Source organism: Vanacampus margaritifer, chromosome 19 (genome assembly GCF_051991255.1).
Source record: "Vanacampus margaritifer isolate UIUO_Vmar chromosome 19, RoL_Vmar_1.0, whole genome shotgun sequence".
NCBI lineage: Eukaryota > Metazoa > Chordata > Actinopteri > Syngnathiformes > Syngnathidae > Vanacampus > Vanacampus margaritifer.
The window spans coordinates 14579915-14600052 of NC_135450.1; the positions used below are offsets into that span (position 1 = coordinate 14579915).

General features: G+C 40.3%; 2 protein-coding genes across 3 annotated transcripts in view; both read right to left on the bottom strand.

Annotated features, from left to right (window-relative positions):
• mrps18a (mitochondrial ribosomal protein S18A) overlaps positions 1-9929 on the bottom strand; it is a 92328-nt gene extending 82399 nt beyond the window's left edge. For both annotated transcript variants that reach the window (XM_077553659.1, XM_077553656.1), the window contains exons 1-2: positions 9676-9929; positions 4351-4432 (exon numbers count right to left, since the gene is read on the bottom strand). The gene's annotated coding sequence lies outside the window, so the exon portion shown is untranslated. The remainder of the gene's footprint in view (positions 1-4350; positions 4433-9675) is intronic.
• A 3492-nt stretch (positions 9930-13421) lies between these two features.
• On the bottom strand, positions 13422-18816 carry naga (N-acetylgalactosaminidase, alpha). Its single transcript, XM_077553647.1, has 9 exons — positions 18625-18816; positions 17877-18033; positions 17657-17797; positions 16937-17148; positions 16778-16872; positions 16540-16701; positions 15493-15690; positions 15280-15420; positions 13422-14002 (listed from the first exon to the last, which is right to left on the bottom strand). Exons 2-9 carry the CDS (start codon positions 18029-18031, stop codon positions 13796-13798), a joined length of 1311 nt encoding a protein of 436 aa, XP_077409773.1. The 5' UTR covers positions 18032-18033; positions 18625-18816; the 3' UTR covers positions 13422-13795.
• Between the last annotated feature and the right edge of the window lie 1322 nt (positions 18817-20138).

The window sequence follows — 20138 nt, forward strand, 5'->3', positions numbered from 1 at the left end:
GATCTCCTTTTAGCCTCGACTATCAGTAAGCCAAGTGCCCCTGTCACCAGATCCCCACAAGCCCCTCAAAGTTCTCCGGAATGGCATGCGAACCCAATTGGCAGCTTAACGGACGCGGACCACTACAAATGAGAGGCTCTCTTGGGTCATTTTGCCGACAACCTCCCCAAAGAGTGTGTGTCCTCCTAACCCCCGACTGTTCCATCTGTCAGACAAGCCAAGGTACCTGGCAAGGGAAGCCAAATTTCAGTTCCACTTGGGTCAAATTTAAGAACTCTCATTCACAACGTACGAGGATTGATAAGTAATGCAATTTTGATACTACACTCTAAAAACAGTTGCGTCAAAAATAACCCAACTATGGGTCAAAAATGGACTGATCCTCTACGTGGGTCTATTTGACCCAACTTTGAGTCAAGAAAGTTGGGTCTAATGGACCCATAAAGTGGATCAGTCCATTTTTGATGCATAATTGGGTTACTTTTGACCAAACTGTTTTTAGAGTGTACAATATCAAAAACTAGTTTTTGCATCTTACCTAAATAAAATAAAAAATGAAAACATGGATTTATCATTTATGTCAGCTGGTGGAACACAATTTCCTGTATATTGAGTTGTTTGGAGTTTTTAAAAATATGATATTACAACGCAATAACAGTCAGACATGATTATGCATTTGCAGCATTTTAAGACCTTTGGCAGACCCAAGGCAAGCATCTCTACACGCTCTTGTTCTCCTCATCGTCTTCCCCCAGCAATAAACGCTTCTTGCCACAGATAATGTCAATGTCGGCGATCCGGTTTCAGAAGAAAGTGGCACAGCCCAAGTTTCTTGGAAGTGATAATGACCTCTCCTAACTCTGCAAGTTACGCCAGCAGGCACATGAGTTGGAGCAGGTTGTTGGTCTTTGTCACATTTAGGAGGGTCCTGGGTTCACGACGGTACCGACATATGACGTTTTGAGGTTACCAAGGGCGGGTAATTTACTAGTTTGGCAGAAGAAGGCGGAGTCAGTTACTGCCGTGTAAACCGTTTTTTATTTGATTGCTTTATATTTATGACACAAATGTTTTTCATACAAATATTTACAGTAATTATGACCTTTTACTTGTAGTAATTATGACCCGCCTTACAAATGATGTAGATCATAAAGAAGAAATCTGTTGACTGTAGATACCGACGGTATTCCGCAAGGCTCTATGATAGATCCACAGACTTTTTACATTTTAAATGTCACAATTACCTTGTTACAGTAGAGAACTGGTGATGTTCCACCAGGCTCGCTACACATTTGGACATTTTATGTTTTTTTATAGAAATAATGACAGTACTATAATTCCTTGTCGCATTTTAGGGCATTTAGGAGGGAACAAAAACAGCAAACACACTGTATAAGTCACAATTCGGCAAATTTCATATTTTTTCAAAAATCTATACTTTTGGTCAGTTCACATGTGTACCCAGTACTCTTTTTTTTTTTTTTTTTTTACTGTCTATTCCGACTTTGCTCTTGTGTCTGTGAGACTACGACACATTGTGACTTGTGTGTACAGATTTGGTTAAGCCACGGCTGTAGGAAACAAACTCATTCACCAGCAAATTTATTTTGGATTTTTCCTAATCAACACAGGATCAAAACAATACACACAAGCGCAACAAACACATGACTTTCATCCAAATGTTTGTGCTAAATGCTCCAGGGTGTCTTTTTACTTGACAAGGCCAAGCCCGATTACCTTCTTGTTAGCCGTCATGATTAACTGCAGCTGCTAGATTCTCTTTGCCAGCATAAAAAAAAAAAAAAAAAAAAGTTTGTTTTGACAGCGCTCATTGGATTGACCAATACTCTAAACAATGAGAATGTCCAAAGAACACAATAAAGATCTAAGAGGAGAATTTGAGATTCATACTAGTTGGGGATTATTATTATTTTTTTAAGCCATAGCTTAACAACTCCAGATTCCATGATCATCTTTTCAAATATCTGTATATAAATTTCAGCTAGTGGGACTTGTCAGCAGTTTGCCAAGGAAGAGTACGGTGATAAATTGTCACCCTTAGATGAAAGGAAATTGGTGGAGACGTTTAGGAACAGATCAACCCAAACTTGTGTTGTTGGGTTTTTTTTTTTTTTAATCATTGAACATTTTGTAATCGTTCCACGCTCACGAAAGAACGGCTCAAATAAATCATGAGAAGCCCTAAAAATCATATCTATGACGAGCGTACATGTGCGTAACTTCTGGTGCGTGTTCTCCATTTGAAAATCGTATTTCGGTTGCTCGTGTGTTTGATAAATAAATAAACCATGTAAAGCCATTCTTTCATAGTCAATAATAGAATTCCGGCGATCTGCACAAATTACTTGAATTCATTTTTCGTGATGATTGTTTGATGAACGGTTGGACTGTGATGCAACCCACTAGACACACCATGCAGGCCAGAATTATTCGTTTTTTGTATTTAATTATTTTAGTTTTTGTAAGCTTATGAATTTCAAAGTTTAAACATCTGATTATATCATTTGAAATCAACCGACAGTGAAAGATTGTTATAAATGTCATTTTTAACAATGACATTTACAGTAAACATACAGTAAAAGCACAGGGGGAAAAAAAGCACACCTTATGGTGTCCATATCCAACTGTAACTGACTGCTGCTTTAGAGCGCCTCGTTGTCAGCCATGAGTGCACGTACGACTTGAGGAAGAGGAGCATGAAGGGAGGAAATTTAGTTTTTAAACATCAGATTTGACAGCCAGTGTGTGGATCGGGGCTTGCATGGCTTTTTAGAGTGCCTCATTGTCACGGTGTTGGAAACTTGAGATTTATTCCAGCCAGTAGATGGCATACAAAGCTTTTTTTTTTTTCTTTTAAGGAATTTATTTCAATTCCGTGCTTATTGGAGTGCCTTTTTTTTTTATCCTCATGAGAACAGGACGCAGTCATGTGTTACTTATCAGCACATTTCATTAATTTCAAGTGCGTTGCAGCACTTGTGGCAAAGCAGTTGCAGGATTCCTCAGCAACGATACCCATCTCCCATCATCGTTTGCCTGCAAGCGTGGCCTAGCACGTACCGAACATACATTGTGGTCTGCCAGTAATTGTGACCTAGCATAAAGTGATGGAGCGCTGTTGCCAGGGAAGGTTTGCTGGCTTTGGACCCGTGACTAAATGGTATGTGTTTATTTACATTCTGCTGTGTCGTCGAAAATGCCCACCAGTTGGCTTGGGCTTTAAAGTTTAGTGGTCGTCGTCATCATTGTGTGATGGCGGCGTCTTTTATCGTGCAACTACTTTTGATTGGCTCATGTTTGTTCGGCGCTTCTTAGTATTTACTTGGAACTGACGCAACAGTCGTAGGGTTGAATTCTTCGGGATGATGCAAGATGACAACATGTGTTCTGGAAACTCACTTTGTATTGTATTGTAGGTGGCAGACTCGAGCTACAAAATTTGACTCGAGTCAGACTTATGTCACCAATTTTAGGGCTTGCTACTTGCGCGGCTAAAATGTATGAAAGACTCGACTTGATTTTGACTTAAGTCTTGCCTGTTTACATTTGAAAATCTGCATTGTCATGGTAGTGTACCATTTTTTTTCTATTTTAGCTTTTTTTTTTATTCAACTCATAAGCCCTCAAAGGGAAGCTCAATTTACACTTTGCTCTATTTTTTTTTGTATTTTAAACCTCACAGAGAAACCAATCAGACATTGAAACTGGCAACAAACAAACCTTAATGTCGGTTAATTGACCATAAAGAAATACGGTGATTGGTTTGGGAGTGGGACCATGAAAAACGACGTGCCTGGGAATGTGCTAATTCAGCTAACCAACGCTAGCGACTTGGCTTCGAGCTTGCTCAGTTTAACTTAACTTGCTTGATTTTTGCCACTTGCTTAAAACTTAAAAAAGGTCAACATTTGAGACTTATAGTTCATTTGACCTGCACATACTCTACGTGACCTACTTCTAGATAGAAGTACCGTATTACTTATTTTGCTTTTCGCTATTAGATCATGTTCATTGGGTTGTCAGTCTGTTATCAGTGTTTGGTTTTGGTGTATATTTTGAAGACGGTGGACATGGTTGGAACTGAAGCAAGCGTCCTCTTAAGTCTCAAATGTGTGTGTGTGTGTGTGTTTTAGTGTGAGACAGGTGGCTATAATGACCAAGTAAATATTTGACACTGGCTAACAGCAAGCCCTGCGACGTTATACTGTCATATTTTCCACAGGTATCGGAACAAAGGGTTAGGGTTAGGTAAGTTACCTTCAGGCTCATTTATGCTTTGGTACGCTGCTCGGATTCTAAGAAGAGTAAAGCTTTTTCATTGGTACTCACCATTTCTGGAAATCCCAACACTGCCACCCTTGGTTTCCACTGGTACTGCAATGTTTGGTCCACACTCGCAAACTTCTGGTTACTGAAAAACAGGCAGATACGATTCGTTTTGGGCACGACTAGGTCTTATGCTTTAAATATAGTAAGTTGTCACTAAAATCGTCTTTTTTTGGCGTCAGACAAGAAATTGCCAAAACCAATAAAATGGCTGACGAATACAGTACATTTTCTATTCAAGACAAGGGGGGATAAATTACTATCATAGTCACACATTTACTGCATTCCCAACTTCCCATGTGTGGAATTTCAGCATCATTTACACTAGATCGGCATTTTTGTCCTCCGGCCTGCTCCGAAATTTTAACAATTGGTGCTTTTCATTACGTTCACCTCAGAGTGCCGCAGGGGTGGATTAGAATGAGCTGGTTGGTCAAAATGAGCAATGAGATTTATGGGTGTTCCTTTTAAGAAAGATAGAACAGACGTGATTAAAAATGTCACGGATCATCTGCTTAGTTAGCCACGAGTTGACTCGTCCTTTCTCTCTCCACTTCCGCATTCACGCCCTCAAGAGTGTAACCTTGCGTCGTCTGCTGACTGGCAGAGCCAAACTTTCAGGCCAGCGTTCCAGGAAACATTTTGTCATGCGGGTCTATCTTTTGTAGTTACCGCTGCTTTTATACTACACAGGAGAGAGAGAGAGGGGGGGGGGGGGGGGGCTCTAAAACTAGCATCTGTCCAAATTCTATTCCTAGAGGTTTGCTCGTCCACTTGCTGTATATTTAGCTCAACACCTGAACTCCTTTAAATGAATCGACGCACTGGATACCAAGTCAAATAGTTCACCCGCCTGACTTTAGTGACCGTGTGAGAGGTTGTCGGTCTCTACATGCGCCCATTGACTGACATGTGAACCCTGAACAGGATGAGTTGCATTAAAAAAAAAATTTATGGAAGGAAAACCTGTCATGACACTTAAAGTGTAAATGGAGGAAATATTTGGAGTTGGTCTTCTAGGAAGACTTTCAACCAGAATTTGAAGTGTTGGAATGTTTTGTTTTAGGCAGAATTGTACAATTGTATTTATATTTCTCATGTTCTGCGGACCCAACGTAGAATTTCCCCTTTTTGAGCCAAAAGTTTTCGATTAAGTCAGTTTAACAATGTAAAATGTATATTTTCTGAAAAAGAAATATCTTTGGCCAGTTTCAGCCATTCCTCTGTGCAGCACTTCTCAAGCTTCCATCAGGTTGGGAGGTGGAGCGTCGGCACGCAGCCATTTTTCAAATGGCGTTCAATCGGATTCAAGTCTGGGCCGCTCAAGGACGTTCACAGAGTTGTCCTGAAGCCACTCGCTCGTTTGATATCTGGCTGTGTACTTAGGGTCGTTGTCCTGTCTGAGCACTCTGGAACAGGATGTCTCTGTACATTGCTGCGTTCGTCTTTCCATTAAATCCTGGCGGGTCTCATCAGACCGAAGAATTTTTCTTTCTCGTCCGAGATTCTCTTCAAGTGCCTTTGCGTAAACTCCAGGTCGGCTGAATTGTGCCTTTTACTAAAAAGGAGTGGCTTCCGATTGGTCACTCCGTGGGATGGTGGATTACCGCAGAGATGATCGTTCTTCTGGAAGTTTCTCCGATTTCTACAGAGCACCGGTGACGCTTTGACAGAGTGACATCCCCGACTAAGGCCTTTTTCCCCTCCTGATCGCCAAGTTTAGACAGTCGCACAGTTTTAGGAAGAGTCTTGATGGTTACAAACTTCTTCCCCCCTATGGATGATGGAGGCTATCATGCTCACTAGGACCTTTAAACCAAGATTTTCTGTACTCCACTCCAGGTGTTGTGCCTTCAGACCGTCACGTCTCGAAGGTCTTCAGACAATCCTTTTGACGTCACGCTTGGTTTGGTCTCTGACATGGCTTTCTCCAGACGTTCTCCAAAATTGTGCTTGTGCGCCTGCACTTGTAGACATGTAACACCCTACTGCCCCCCAGTGGTCACCAAACAGATTTAAAATGACCTTATTGATCTGAAAGAGGATTACAGACCATGAAATTATTTGTAAAAAAAATAATAATGCATCTCTTCATTGACAAAATCTGATCCAACGCCCTTGATTACCAGAGTACAACATCCTTGATAAGAAAAGGATCCGGTGTACTTTGACTTATCCGGGGAAAGTAAAACCGTTTGAGTCAGCGAACGGCAGACTCATTGAGGGAGTACGTGGCCACAGTCACACACACGCACACACACACACACACACACACACACACACACACACACACACGCACGCCACCGTCACAGCACAGCGTCGCCTTTTGCGTCAGCGCTTTCCCTCCGCCACACACAAAGCCTAAACTGTGCTCAGCCCAGGAATGAAACAGCAGCTGATCACGCGTCGGCTCCAAGACTCTGACGGCCGGGGGTAAAAAAAAAAAAAAGAAGGAAAAAAAGGTCCTGTGGTGCTTGCAGGTGGCATTTGGACACAAATGGACTTTATGAGCCATGTGGCATCCATGCTAAGGCATTAGTGCAATGAGACATGTGGTCAAGTTGCTGGGGGTATGGAAAGTGCTCAAATAGCTTTCTAAAAAAGCGGTTTGCACTTTTATTCGATATCCAGGCTAAGGTCCGTGTACTACCCTTTGACCTCACTAGTAAGCCAATTCAAGTTATTTTCTTTTTTGTTCAGTACAACCTTGGTACGTTCTACGATTCAAGGATATCAAACGGCGTTTCATAGAAATCCCTGCTCGAGTAATGCTGACACTTCAATCCCGCCTTGTGTCCCTTCATTTTTCTCTCATGAACACTTACACAACAGGTCTCTCACTCACACACACACACACACACACCACACAGACGTGCTCAATTAGACTAAACTGTGCCAAGTCCCCAGAGTTAATGTTTAGACGAGCTCGGCCTACCAAGATATACGCAGCCTGGGCTGAAGGTCAGTCTGCATGTCCGCTTTGATCTGGGTTTGTGTGAGTGTGTGTGTGTGTGTGTACTTGTTTCTACCGCGTTGCCTCGATCTGAAGGGAAGTCGGTTTCAACCGGGACACAAACACAAACGATTAATAGCGGTGGTTTAGGCAGATAAAGTATAGATCAGGGGTTGCCTGTTTTCGGTGTGTCCTTCCTCCAACACAGCTGACTCAAATGATCAGCTAATCTGTAGGAGCCTGATAACCACCCTGTTCATCAAATCAGGTGTGTTGGTGGAGGGAGTTCTCCAGGATCAGGGTTGCCTACCCCTGATATAGATGGCCGCAACGTGTGTGTGTGTGTGTGGGGGGGGGGGGGGGGGTATGAGACTTTTTGTGTACTGGTTTTCTTTTCCTCTTTTTTCCCCAGAAACAAAGAAAAGCCTCCATTAGATCATTAAAAAAACAATCTATTCAACATTTTGGGGGTTCACAATCAATATGTATCTAATTACATGAAAAATAAAAATCAGGCTGAGGAGTGTTTGGGGCAATCTGAAAGCTGATTGGTGACCGAGACAGTCCGATGGCTCACAAAGTTAGTTAGTTACAGCACTGCTAATTCTTGAGATTCGAGGTTCTAGAGTATTTGTAGGGCAGGGGTGCAAGCTCATATTAATTCAGGGTCTAATTTCACACAAATTTGATCGGTCTAGTACGTCCATGGCCGAATATGATATAAATAATGACGAGGTTAAAAATATTTCCTGTTCTTTGGTGCAAATACATAAAAGTACATTCTGAAAGGTCTTACTTAATATTATATTTGCAGAATAATATGACATTTCTTATTAAATTTCAGAATGTCTTTTACGTGGTCGTTGGTGCAACCTGCAGTGGACAAAATTAGACACAACAGTTCATTTTAATGAAAAACTGCAGTTTGGGTTCTGTCCCCGTGGGTCAGATAAGACACCCCCCCCGACGGACCAGTTCTGCCCCATGGGCCCTATGTTTGACACAGCTGTTGTGAGGCCTTAGAAGGTCAGAATGACATGGCAACGCAAAGAGGCTAAATTGTGATTACACAAAAAAGATCGGATAGCCACAATCAGTACTGGAAGGAGTGCAGCCAAAATAAATAGACTGTCGGAAATATTTATTGATACATTTGAATTGAACAGATATTCAAATGTTTGTTGGCAAATGTAGGTCAATACTTCTGCTTGCGTTTAGGCCATCAGAGAAGTCCTGGATGGCCCTGAATGCCCCTCCACTGTCTGTGACAAGTGGACCGCTAACGTTGCGTCCGCACATTTTACTCAACTGAGGTCATCGACTTGGCTGATCATTTTTCTTCTTTTGTCTTGAAATCGGATTTTGTTACACAGCTGGTCTTTAATAAACTTAAATGCCACTTAGGTGGCATCATTGCGAGTGAGGACAGACGAGTGCGGGGACAGATTGACGGGCAAAAGTGGTCAGGCAGAGTGACGGAGACGCGGGGAAAATCCAGCTGCGTCCAAATGCTGACGGGGCAAAAAATAGCACAACGAATCCCGCGCCCGGACATTCGCATGACCACATGAGAGGTTGTGAGAGGCATTGTTGACCGATCAAGTCTCTCTATTTTTATTGGCCGCCGCGGTCACATGAAGGCGGTTTGCCAACTCGGCACAGCATCAGGCCTTACTTTCATTCCTTGGCTTGACCCCAAGACATAAATGTATTGAACGTCCAACAAAATATTGCGTTGTGTGAAAACAGAACCTGCCAAGACAATCGGTTGACTTAAGTATTTTTCCTTTACGGTAAATCCCCTTTCATCGTAGGGGTTACGTTTCAGAACACCCCCGCAATAAGTGAAATCCATGATACATAAATACCCGATTTGAATACTCCCTAGTTTTGTTTTCATTACATTTATTGCACACATTTTTTTTAAGGTCTTTGAACTCACTTGTAAAATAATACAACAATAATTAGGGATGTTCGATACCACTTTTTCTTTTTAGATCGATACGATACTCAAATCTTCAGTACTCACCGATACCAAGTACTTACGATACATAATATTTCCCCAAAAACAACGACAGATAATAATTTTTTTTTTAAAAAGACATACGTATATCCTAACTATAGCAAATATCCTTAAAATTGAATGAAATTAATCGCAAATATATTTTTTCAATTTGCTCATAAGTCATTTTGCATAGAGCACACAATAGAATTATTTTAAAAAAAATCCATAAAATAGATGAAACAAATCCAGAGGCCAGGAAGAAAACAAAAAAAAAAAGTCCCAACCAAAACATGTAGTTGTACAACTTATTTTTAAGGAATAGAGTGAAGTGCAAAGAATTCAATTCAACACAATCGGTGTAGCGACTAACCTTGGGTCCTGTAGTCGCCGTGGATGGATGTGGGAGATGTTTTTGACACGCTCGACTTATCAGCTATTCGTCCACAAAATAATGGCCTGAATGGTTCAATCCAAAACAAACGTGGTATAAATTTATGTTAACTTTAGAACTGAAATTCTATTTGTGAAATGAATGTCTGAGTGTATGTATGAGCACGTGTTTAAGCAAATGTGTAAGTGTTTGCGAGTGATAAAAACCGCATGACCTTGCACTCCAACCGCCTAATCACCTTCACCTGCGCTTAAAAAGGATTAGGGAGGGAGCGTGAAGAGGTCCAGGCTAGTGCCTACACTGCCACCTGTGGCCACCTACCGCAAATACAAGCAAAAATAACATGTGGCTCCTACAATAGCATTTCAAGTAGCCTAATTTAAGAATTCCTCAAGATTTAAAGGTTTAGTGTGTGATGTTTAAATACAGTATATATTTTTTTAAATCCATGCTTTTAATTTGGAAGGCTGCTCTGTATAGGAATTAGTAAACATAAAACCCAAAGTGATACGAAAAAGCTACATTACAAATATAATGTAGTGTGTGTCTAAGAGCTATAATTAGCGTCTGCAAGGGCCATGACGGCACAGTTCTATTTTTAGTCCATGGTGCCAACTAGTTAAGAGGCAATTAAGAGCACAGAGAACTTAACAAGACAATTAAACACGGTGAAGTTAAGTGAGCTACAAACATATATGAACCACAGATATAGGTGATATTACTCATAACAAGAGCACTTAGCTTAAAAATTGTGCACAAAGATGTATGTTAAAAATGAACCTAGAGCGTTCTGTCGACATGAAAAGCAGGATTAAAAAGGATTTCACATTCGATCATCGTCAGCAAACTCTAGGACGGGCTTGAAATACTTCCTGCTTTCACATTTACTGTGTCAAACAAAATAGTGTGCCGCCGTCTAGTGGCCTGCAGTGGAATTACAACCACAGTCAATTTAGGGCAGAACAAAATAGCTATAAGATGTACAAAAAAAATCCAAAATGGCTATATATTCTTTTTGTCATTTTTTTTATACAGTATAGTACTGTTTTTCTTTACGGAAAGCATGTGACAAAAAACTGGTGGTTCTTTTTTGGGGGACTGAACAGATTCAAGTCATTTTAATGGGGTAAATTGATTTAATTTAAAAAAAAAAAAAGCCAATTGAGTTGTGAGCTTGGTAATGGAACAAATGAAACACATAAATCAAGGTATCACACGTGATACCAAAGACATCCACCTGCTCTCCCTGAAAGCTTCCAAGCATTCTCCCTGCGGGTGATTCGGGCCAAATCCCGCTGCTGTGTTGGCCGCGTGCTGGGCTCCAGCCGGCGGAATGGTTTTTGTGCCTCTGCCCAGAAAGGCTCCTGCCACCGACATGGAAAACCTCTGCGCAACAATGAACACACACACCGGGAGAGCAGATGTACAGGAGGTTGCTAATGTGTTGCCCCACACTGCGGATGTTAAAGTTTTTAGGACGGGTGGGGGGTGGAGAGACCACCAAAGATTGGGAAATATTAGTCACGTATCCACTGAATTTAGGGTTTTAAACGAGGGTTACAGTTTGAAGGTATGGTTTTAAACAACTAGTGTTAGGGTTCCAAAGTAGCGTTTCAGTGCGCGTGCGTGTCTCTGAAGAGACAGTGTCTTGACTGTGACCCTCGTCGGCTGCCAGTTGGCAAGCGACATCCTGGCCGGATGCCACGCGAACCCGACGCCTCAAGGCAACGTGCAGCTCGCCTCGTTCGCTTCCGCGGCTGGTGGAAGGCTCCTCTTCCATGCTCATCCGCTCTACAACAGCGGCCGCTAGCGGCCGAATGGGGGTATTGATTCATTCTACTAATAGAGCGCTATTGTGATTTTCCAGCGTTGTTTATAATCAGTAGATCTTGAACTTTTTACACGTACCGGCTTGAAAAATATTTAGTTATCCAAGCCATTTTAACATTATGCAGAATTTGAACAGTAACACAGGAAAGTACAACAAAACTATACTTACTTATAAGAGAAATGCATATAAGGTAAATAAAAATCGTACCTAAATGTTTTAAATCAAAGTACTTAAATATTTAATACAAATGTATTTGACATAAAAGTTAAAGACAATGCAGTAGTCTATCATTTATCGCAAGGGTTACGTCCCAAAACTAGATAGACATATAATAATGTTCTTATTTAAGCTTTATGCATAATAGCAATGTACATGCGAGTATTTTTTTGTCCACTTGAGGTCGCCACCCTTCTGTTCTTGCAATATCTGACTTTGAGTGTGTGTAGATTTAAATGATAACGTGGCCAAATCTGTCCACTTATTTTTGCTGCCTTATGATACTTGGTATTATACCTCATTAAAAACGTAATCAAAACCAGCTTTATTAGGCCGCTGAGCACGTTTGCCCCTAATTGAGGCAATGCGAATATTGTCAGCAAAGAGGCCTGTCATCCTTTCATCGAGCTTGGACTTTCAGGGATTGGCAGAGGCCCAGCCGTGTGAGATGAGTGGTGGCCGTGGGGGCTACTTAATCGAATCAGACCGCACAAGTGGGGCACAACGATTGGCGAGTGCCTTCCACCGCAGCTGTGGGCCTACGTGAGCTTCTGCAGGAACGCTCGTCATCTCTTTTTTTTGGGGGGGGGGGGGGGGGGGTTATCTTTCCCTTTATACGGAAGTGTGTTGCATTCACTTGGGGGGAAAAAACTCCTGTTGCTTTGTTTTTTTGAGGTTTTTTTTTCTGTTTTTCTGAATATTTTTTTCAGTTTTACTGAATGTTTTTTTTTTGTCAAAAAATATTCAGAAAAACAGAGGAAAATATATATTTTTTAAAACAGAAAAAAATATATAAAAAAAAACTGGGGGGAAAAATATTCCAAAAAACAACACTTCCCCGAAAAAATTAGTCAGAAAAACAGGACTTTTTTTTCAAGTGAATGCAATTCACTTCCGTACCTTTACTCCCTTTTCTCTTTTATTACCATTAATCAGTAATCCCGATGGCCAATTTCACTATAGATCCTATTGAATTGACACACCAACATACTTTTTTGATCTAATGACAATTCATTTGAACCGAGATAATGCAAAGAAATGTGGGCAATTTAAGATAGCAACTCTTGGTACGTTACAAGAGTTACCAAGGTCACAGCTGGTGCCGAGCACAAGACGGGAATATAAAGAAAGCAGGTGATCAGACAGTACAATGTAGTTGCAAGTCCAAGGTAGCAGCTGACTGGCCTTGTGTGAATCAGCAGGTGCACTTTTTGGCAGCCAAAGCGGTCACACGTCAGCGTCTGGAGAGCAGCGCTGACCTCTGCTGGTTTAACGTTAACTCCACCAGGAAGTTTTCATGTTTACCTGCGGCATTACATAACAGTGTGGGGGAGAAAAAAAGTGTGTAACTATTAGATTTATTTTAACCCTAAATGTTTTGTCTACTGTCGGAAGCGCTGACCTACATTTAAAACCTAAATTTTAATATTTGCTCCATGGAGTAATTTTTTCCCCGCTCATCAGTTAATGCTCTTCTATTGGCTGCACAACTTCTAGATTGCCCAATCACATTTGAGCCTGTATGTGTTACCAAATCAATATAATCTGCCCAGAATATATAACAGAATATTCTGGGGATTATTACAATTATGACTTTTTTTTTTTTTTTTAATGATCAGAATTGACATCATTTTGGAATTTGTGAGGACGCAACATATGAGCAATAAATACAAATGAATATGTGATATATATTTAATTCAATCAGAACAGTTCCTAATTAATGTTAACATTCAAGTTTAGTACGGTCATACTTTCAAATCTTTACAAAATAGTGCAGCATTGTCATTTGTCACTTTTTTTGGCCCACTGAAGAAATATTCCTACATTGGTTATAAGCTGCTCATAAAAAGATATTTTGCGCTTGTAGAAACCACGTCGTGTGTGAATTTGAAAGCGGATCACATCGATTGTAGAGAAATACAAAATGAAAAGTCTGACCCTGAGTTAACTTCAATCTTCAGAACACACCCCACTTCATGAAGATCCTTCATTATCAGGTGGTCCGAGGTCTTGTTAGTGAAAAGCTCGGAGAACGGGGAGGTCACGGGGAGGTCACAGGAAAACGGGCGGTATGGCGTTGGCGAGGTCACTCCGGTTGAGTCCTCCGAGCCGGCCGTTTTGAGAGAATTGGCGGAAGTTGGGTCTCGGTTTGGCGGGGGCCGAGACGTACCACATGACCACGCCTGAGGGGTTCACTGACACGACGAAGACGCTCGAGTCCTTAAGCATCACCGTCCTCCCGGAGAAGACGTCATATATCTAAAAGAATGCAAAAATACCGCAGGTGGATCAGCTTAATCGTGTGTTTGGCTCGTGCAGCGGGTCAAGCAGCCTTTTGTGTCAAAAGAGCCATTTTAGGCCAAATAAATAAGCAAAAATGTGTGTGGAGCCGCAAAATATTTGAAGATTGTGATGAAGGAAACAGTGTTAAAGTTAGTCTAATGTATTGAGCGCCCAAGAGCTAATTAGAGCTTCACCACAACACAAAAATATGCAGCAATACTTTGACAATCATTTTCTTCTACCTTTCATCTTTACTTTTTGGATTTTTGTGTGTGTGATATTTCATACATTCCTAGACTTTTCTACCTTTCTGTTAAATTTCTGACATTTTTGGCTATTTTATGGACATATTTTCATTTCATTTTCTGCCTATCGTCTCTTCTTTTTGGAATATTTAATGGCTATTTTTTTACATTTCTTCTGCCAGCAAATTTCTGACATTTTTGGCGATTTTCTGTACATTTTATAGTAATTTTCTTGATTTCTTCTTTTGTTTTTGGACATTTTATAGTTACTTTTTTTTTTAACATTCTCTTTTCTGCCTTTTTAATTTAAAATAAATAAATAAATACATAAATAAATTTCTGATTTTTTTGGACAATTCCCAAAATATTTTATGCTAATTTCCTGACTGTTTTGTTTTTGGACATTTTAGGTTACTTTTTGAACATTTTCTTTTCCTCCTTTTTTTTTTTTTTTATAATTACATTTTCTGACATTTTGGGCAATTTCATGGACATTTTATGGTAAATTTCTGCTTTTCATATTTCTTTTTGGACATTTTTAAAAAACTTTTTCAACTTAAAATTTTTGACTGACATTTTTGGGGAATACTTAATTATTCATTTTTTCCATACAAGTCTTTTTTTTTATTTTTATCTAAGAATATTTTATCTAAAGAATACAAATAAATATGTATACAAAAATATTAATTTTTTATATAATTTATATATAATTTTTTTTAGAGAGAGAGATTCACAGGGAGCCACAGGGAGCGGGACTAAAGAGCCGCATGTGGCTCCAGAGCCCTGAACTAGTACTACATAAGAGGTCCTCGGTTTACAGAAAAAAATAGTAAGGATGTGTTCCCGAGCATGCCATTAACGTATGCTAACTCAGTGGTAAAAGTCATAACTCCCAAAAATATTTGTATTAAATTTTTTATTTTTTTTTTTAAAAACACTTACAAGCCATAAATATAAAAAAATCAAATGAAAATTCTAAGTACAGTTTTCATTTTGGCAGATACAGACCTTGTAGGTGCCCGTAGTGTAGTTCAACTTGCCGAGGGACGTTTGGTAGCGGTACGGCATGTCATCGCGTCGACTGAAGAACACCAGGGCACTGCCGTCGTTTGACAGCGGACGCCAAAACACCTCAATCCTGCTCTTCTCCTAATGGGAAGCCACCGCACCGCATTTTTGAAGGATATTCAGCAAAAAGGAGATGCAAAATGAGCATTGCACCTTCAGGATGCGTCTTCCCTGAAGGCCCAGAGGGTCCTGGTTGATGCTGATGGCCATTTTGTTCTGCAGGATGCTGCGGGCGCCGCTGGAGATGGTTCGGAGGTCGTTGGACATGAAGAGAGGGGCGGCCATGATGGCCCAGAGAGCCATCTGGGACCGCGACTGCTCCATGCTGAGGCCAAAGTCGCCGATGATCAGCTGCCAGGACACAAGAGTGTACAAAGTAGATACAAATTAGTGATGGACAGATATGTTTTTTTTTCAAGGCCGATACCGATTATTAGTAATACCGATATTCATTTGCAGTCAAATAGAAAATATTAGTTTAAACATATAAAGAATTGACATCTTTGTTTAAAAATTCCAACAAAAATTGCAGGGAGTTTCCAGAGTTATCAGCATGTGTTAAGCTAAATTTAAGACTCGGGGTGTCAGGCGATTAAAATTTGTAAGCGTAATTAATCGCATGATTTCAATAATTAACTCACAATTTATCACAAATTTTATATCTGTTCTCAATGTACAATAAAATATTTTTCTTTATACTCTTGTTAACATAAGTGGAAAAAAAGTTGAACTAATATAAAAATGGCTGCATCTTGTAGTTATTGATACAGTAATTCCATAATTCATAAAATTCAGTTAAAACTAAAAATGTACTATACTGTAAAAAAAAAACAAAAAAAAAACGAGTGTGATTGTGATTTTTCTGCCACTAGATGGCATATTTGCCATTGTAAGACATTGGTGACAGCTCAGTGCAGTTTTCCAAAATTTCAACATAATTTCTTAATTTTATTTATTTTTTTATTGTTAAAAATAAAAAGTGCAGGGAGTTCCCAGTGTCAGCATAATTGTTTGTTTGTTTTTTTATAAAGGGGAAATTTAAATAAATCCATAAATGAAAAGTTTCCTGCATCTCACTGACCGACAAATGCATGCGAATGTCACCATTTTTTTTTGGGTGTGAAGCTTCTAAAAGGTTTCTTAAGATCTTCGCAGACAGTTAAAAAAAAAAAAGTAAATTTCTCATTTGATGGAACAAACCATATCGGGGTCATTCCACCTTCCGGGCCCGGCTGCGGCCACCAGAACCTCCTGATTATTGAAGAACCAATCCACAATGCTCAGCACGCTGTCCCATGAGTCCTGGATGTCGCCATAGTTACGCCACAGGTTGCAGATCTTTCCCAACAGACCATAATTCACCTAAAAAAAAATATATCAAATCATCTTAGAGCAAGTGCAAAACACTATCACTTTTCCACAACAATGATTATGGCACCTTAGGTGGCAGACCACCTTGGTAGGCGGGCCAGCTGCAGGAGTAGCCAATAGGACGGCCTGTGGCGTTTAGCGCCTTGGACATGCGAGGATAGCCTAATCCAGAAGAGGAACCCAAATCAAACGGGATCGACAGCGAACCGCCGTCGACGTGGGTTACCTTGCTCCTGCTCCTTGGCGTTGGAATAGCAACCGTCGAGCTTTAACATATCCACTTCCCAGTCAGCGAAGGTTTGAGCATCCACCTCGATCTTGTCCAGTGTCGTGCCTGGATAGCCGCCGCAGGTGTGTGTGCCCATGTCGCCGTAGATACCCAGTTTGAGCCCGCGGTCGTGCATGTAACGGGAGAGCCGGCGGATTCCTCCTGGGAACCTGAAAGGAACAAGACAAACACTGGAGATGAGTATTATCGTCATGCCATGGACAAACTAAGTCTTAAAATGAAAAAAAAAAAAAAAAAAAAGGAAAAACAGCTTTTACGCAGCTAGCTCATTGGGTACCATTCGTAACTTGTAACAATCTGTGGACCTCGTATAGAGCTTTGTGGTACACCACCAGTACCAATCTACAGCTCCTTAGTTTTTAAGGAGTTCCATTCCATTTACAAGTTTTCACGTGCATGCCACAAGCCAGGTGATATTAAAATGACAACACACAGCAAAAAAAAAAAAAAAAAAAAAGACCAAGTGACTTGTGCTAACTTGAAAACCTCAAATTAGGGCACCATTTTATTTATTTATTTTTATATCCGTCTGACATCCTTGTAAAACTGCTGACTCTTGCTTTTTATTAGCGGTCATATGACTGTCACACCTTCAGTAAAACATTTATTGACCTAAAGATTAGCGTGTGGTTAGCGTTAGCGTGTGTTTGCGTGCACCTCTTCGGGTCCGCCTGGAGCCGCCCCCGCTCGTCCCTTTGCATGGACGACCAGCAGTCGTCGATATTGATGTAGACGTAGCCCAGCTCCCTCCACCCGTCCTCTGCCAGCCTGTCGGCCATGTCTGTGAACAGGTTCTCGCTGGAATGGAAGACCAAGTGCCATGTTAGGAATTTTTAGCAACCAATTGCATGAACAATTCAGAATTGGACCAACTTGCCTGATGCAGTTCTTGGGGTCATGGTCACAGTCTATGTTGCACCGGAAGCGTTCCCAAGCCAACCAGCCCATGGGAGGGGTCCGCATGAGACCGTTGTCCAAGGCGACAGTGGCCACGAGGAGTCCTGATGCCAACACAAGCACCGTCCAGTGCATCACTGCGGAATCGAGTGGTTCATTTTGAGTTGATAGCATTTTATTAAGTCAGTCTTGCCACAATGCAGTCAAGACGGAGCACACTTTTGCGTCCATCATCTCTTTACTGTCCATCATCAACTCTTTGAGTCCCCTATCTTGAAGACACAGGATCAGGGTGAATGTCTCTCTCTTGTGGGTCACTCAAAACGGCCATTCTTTGATCATTTAGAAGGCAAATTATGTTCTAGCACTCTCACTTGCTAATTATAAGCATTTTGAAATTATTTCAGTCATTTTTAAAACATATAGTTTAGCAAGATTCGGAGTACTAATATTAGTGTCACCGTCACAGAACATCTACAAATATTTTGAGTTTTACTGCAAAACAAACTTTTAAATAGCACGCTGGAAAACAGTAACACGTAAAAATAACAATGGATTAGCCAGTCAGTTTTCTGTGTTTCGAAGGTCCCTGAACTCACCTTAACAACACATTGTCGTTCGAAAACATTATTAGAAACAATTTGTCGAAGAACCGCACACAACCCGATTGTTTATTGGTAGTAAAACTGCACCGCGCGTTTTGACTTTGTAACGCGAGAGAAACTTACCGACTGTCCGGTATCGTGAAGCGAAACAAGGAAGAAGTGGTGCGATGCGTCCAATGTCGCCTCGTGTGTTCGGTGCTTTTCCACCTAACGTTGTCTCCTTTAAGTAAAGGAGGAAAAATATGAACGAGCAGATTGTCCGCTCAATTTTCTTTTTTGAAACACGGAAGTGGAGGTCACGTGACGCCGCGCTTGTGACAGCTGACCACCGAGGAGGCCGCGTCCCTTTATCGTTGTCAAGATTCCTAATTTACTTCATACCATCAAGGTTGAAAACTTCCAAGTTCCATATCAATTGCGAGGTATCTGCGCCAATGACAGTCTAGTATTTACTTCTTTTTTTATTATCATAATTTGCAAATCCTAGTTTAGTGTTTAGGAAAATAGAAATAAGTATAAGAAATGCAGTGCAAGTTGATATGTTCATGTTTTATGCCATATTTGGCACCCTCTTGCGGTAGAAGTCAGTATGACACCTCCTCACTTTGACAATAAATTGACACAAAGTCCAAGTAGCACTGACCTACATTTAACAATAATCTCCGTTTTCTACCTCCTTTTCAAACTTGTATTTGTAAACACTCATTTCAAATTCAGGAAACTTATTTTTGTTTTCTTTGTTTTTAAAGAGTTACATTATTTCTAGAATAAAATGTATTTTTGGCAAGGGAAAATGGTAGTCTTATGCGTAAAACTACTTAAATCATAGTTTTCTCAAAAGTTTACCAGAGTAACATTGCAATCTTATGAGAAAAAATATATATAATTTTCACGAAAAAAATACCTTCTAAAACATTTATAATGGAAAGAAAAATATTAAGTTGAATTATTTATTTTAAATCATGTTACAAGAAAAGGAAGTTTTAAATTTCAAAACATGTTGTAGAATAAAGTTGAATTTTATCAAGAAAAAAAGTTGTTATTTTATACTAGAATAATGCGATAACCCTACATAAACATGTAGTGGATTGAAAAAGTCTACACACCCCTGTTCAAATGCCATTCAAAGTGATATTAAAAAGTACACCAGGATAAATCATTTAAAAACTTTTGCCACCTACACACATTGCCACTGAATTGAAATTGAAATATATACGCACATTTAAAAAGTGAATGTAAACATAAATAAGATAATGTCGTTGCATAAGTGTGCACACCCTATTATAACCGAATGTGACTGTGTTCAGAATGAACCAATCCCATTCAAACTCATGTTAGATTTTTTTGAGCACTTGTATAAACTCATGCTGCCATTGTTGTCGACACAAACACGCCCATGAGCAAGAATGAAACGATAAGCATGATTATTTAGCATCCGTTGACAGATCTGATTGGCGGACTACTGGTTGGTGTCCTAATGCAAATGTTTGTGGACGAGGACATTGGTCCCTTTGGCGCTGAACATTAACTACGCCGATCGATCCGGCGTCTAGATGCCGATGGCACAAAGGCGGTGCTTGCAGGTTTACAGTATGACAGATTTGTACAAATTCTGATAGCCTCCGACTGGATGACGC

What these genes read in the sequence shown, in the direction of transcription:
- naga (XM_077553647.1), bottom strand. Translation starts at nt 18,031, where the DNA reads ATGCACTGGACGGTGCTTGTGTTGGCATCAGGACTCCTCGTGGCCACT. An exon ending in CGCCAAGGAGCAGGAGCAAG is followed by an intron (nt 16,873 to 16,936) that starts GTAACCCACGTC and finishes CTTCTGGATTAG; the next exon opens with GCTATCCTCGCATGTCCAAG. An exon ending in GGTGGAATGACCCCGATATG is followed by an intron (nt 15,691 to 16,539) that starts GTTTGTTCCATC and finishes GTGTCCTGGCAG; the next exon opens with CTGATCATCGGCGACTTTGG.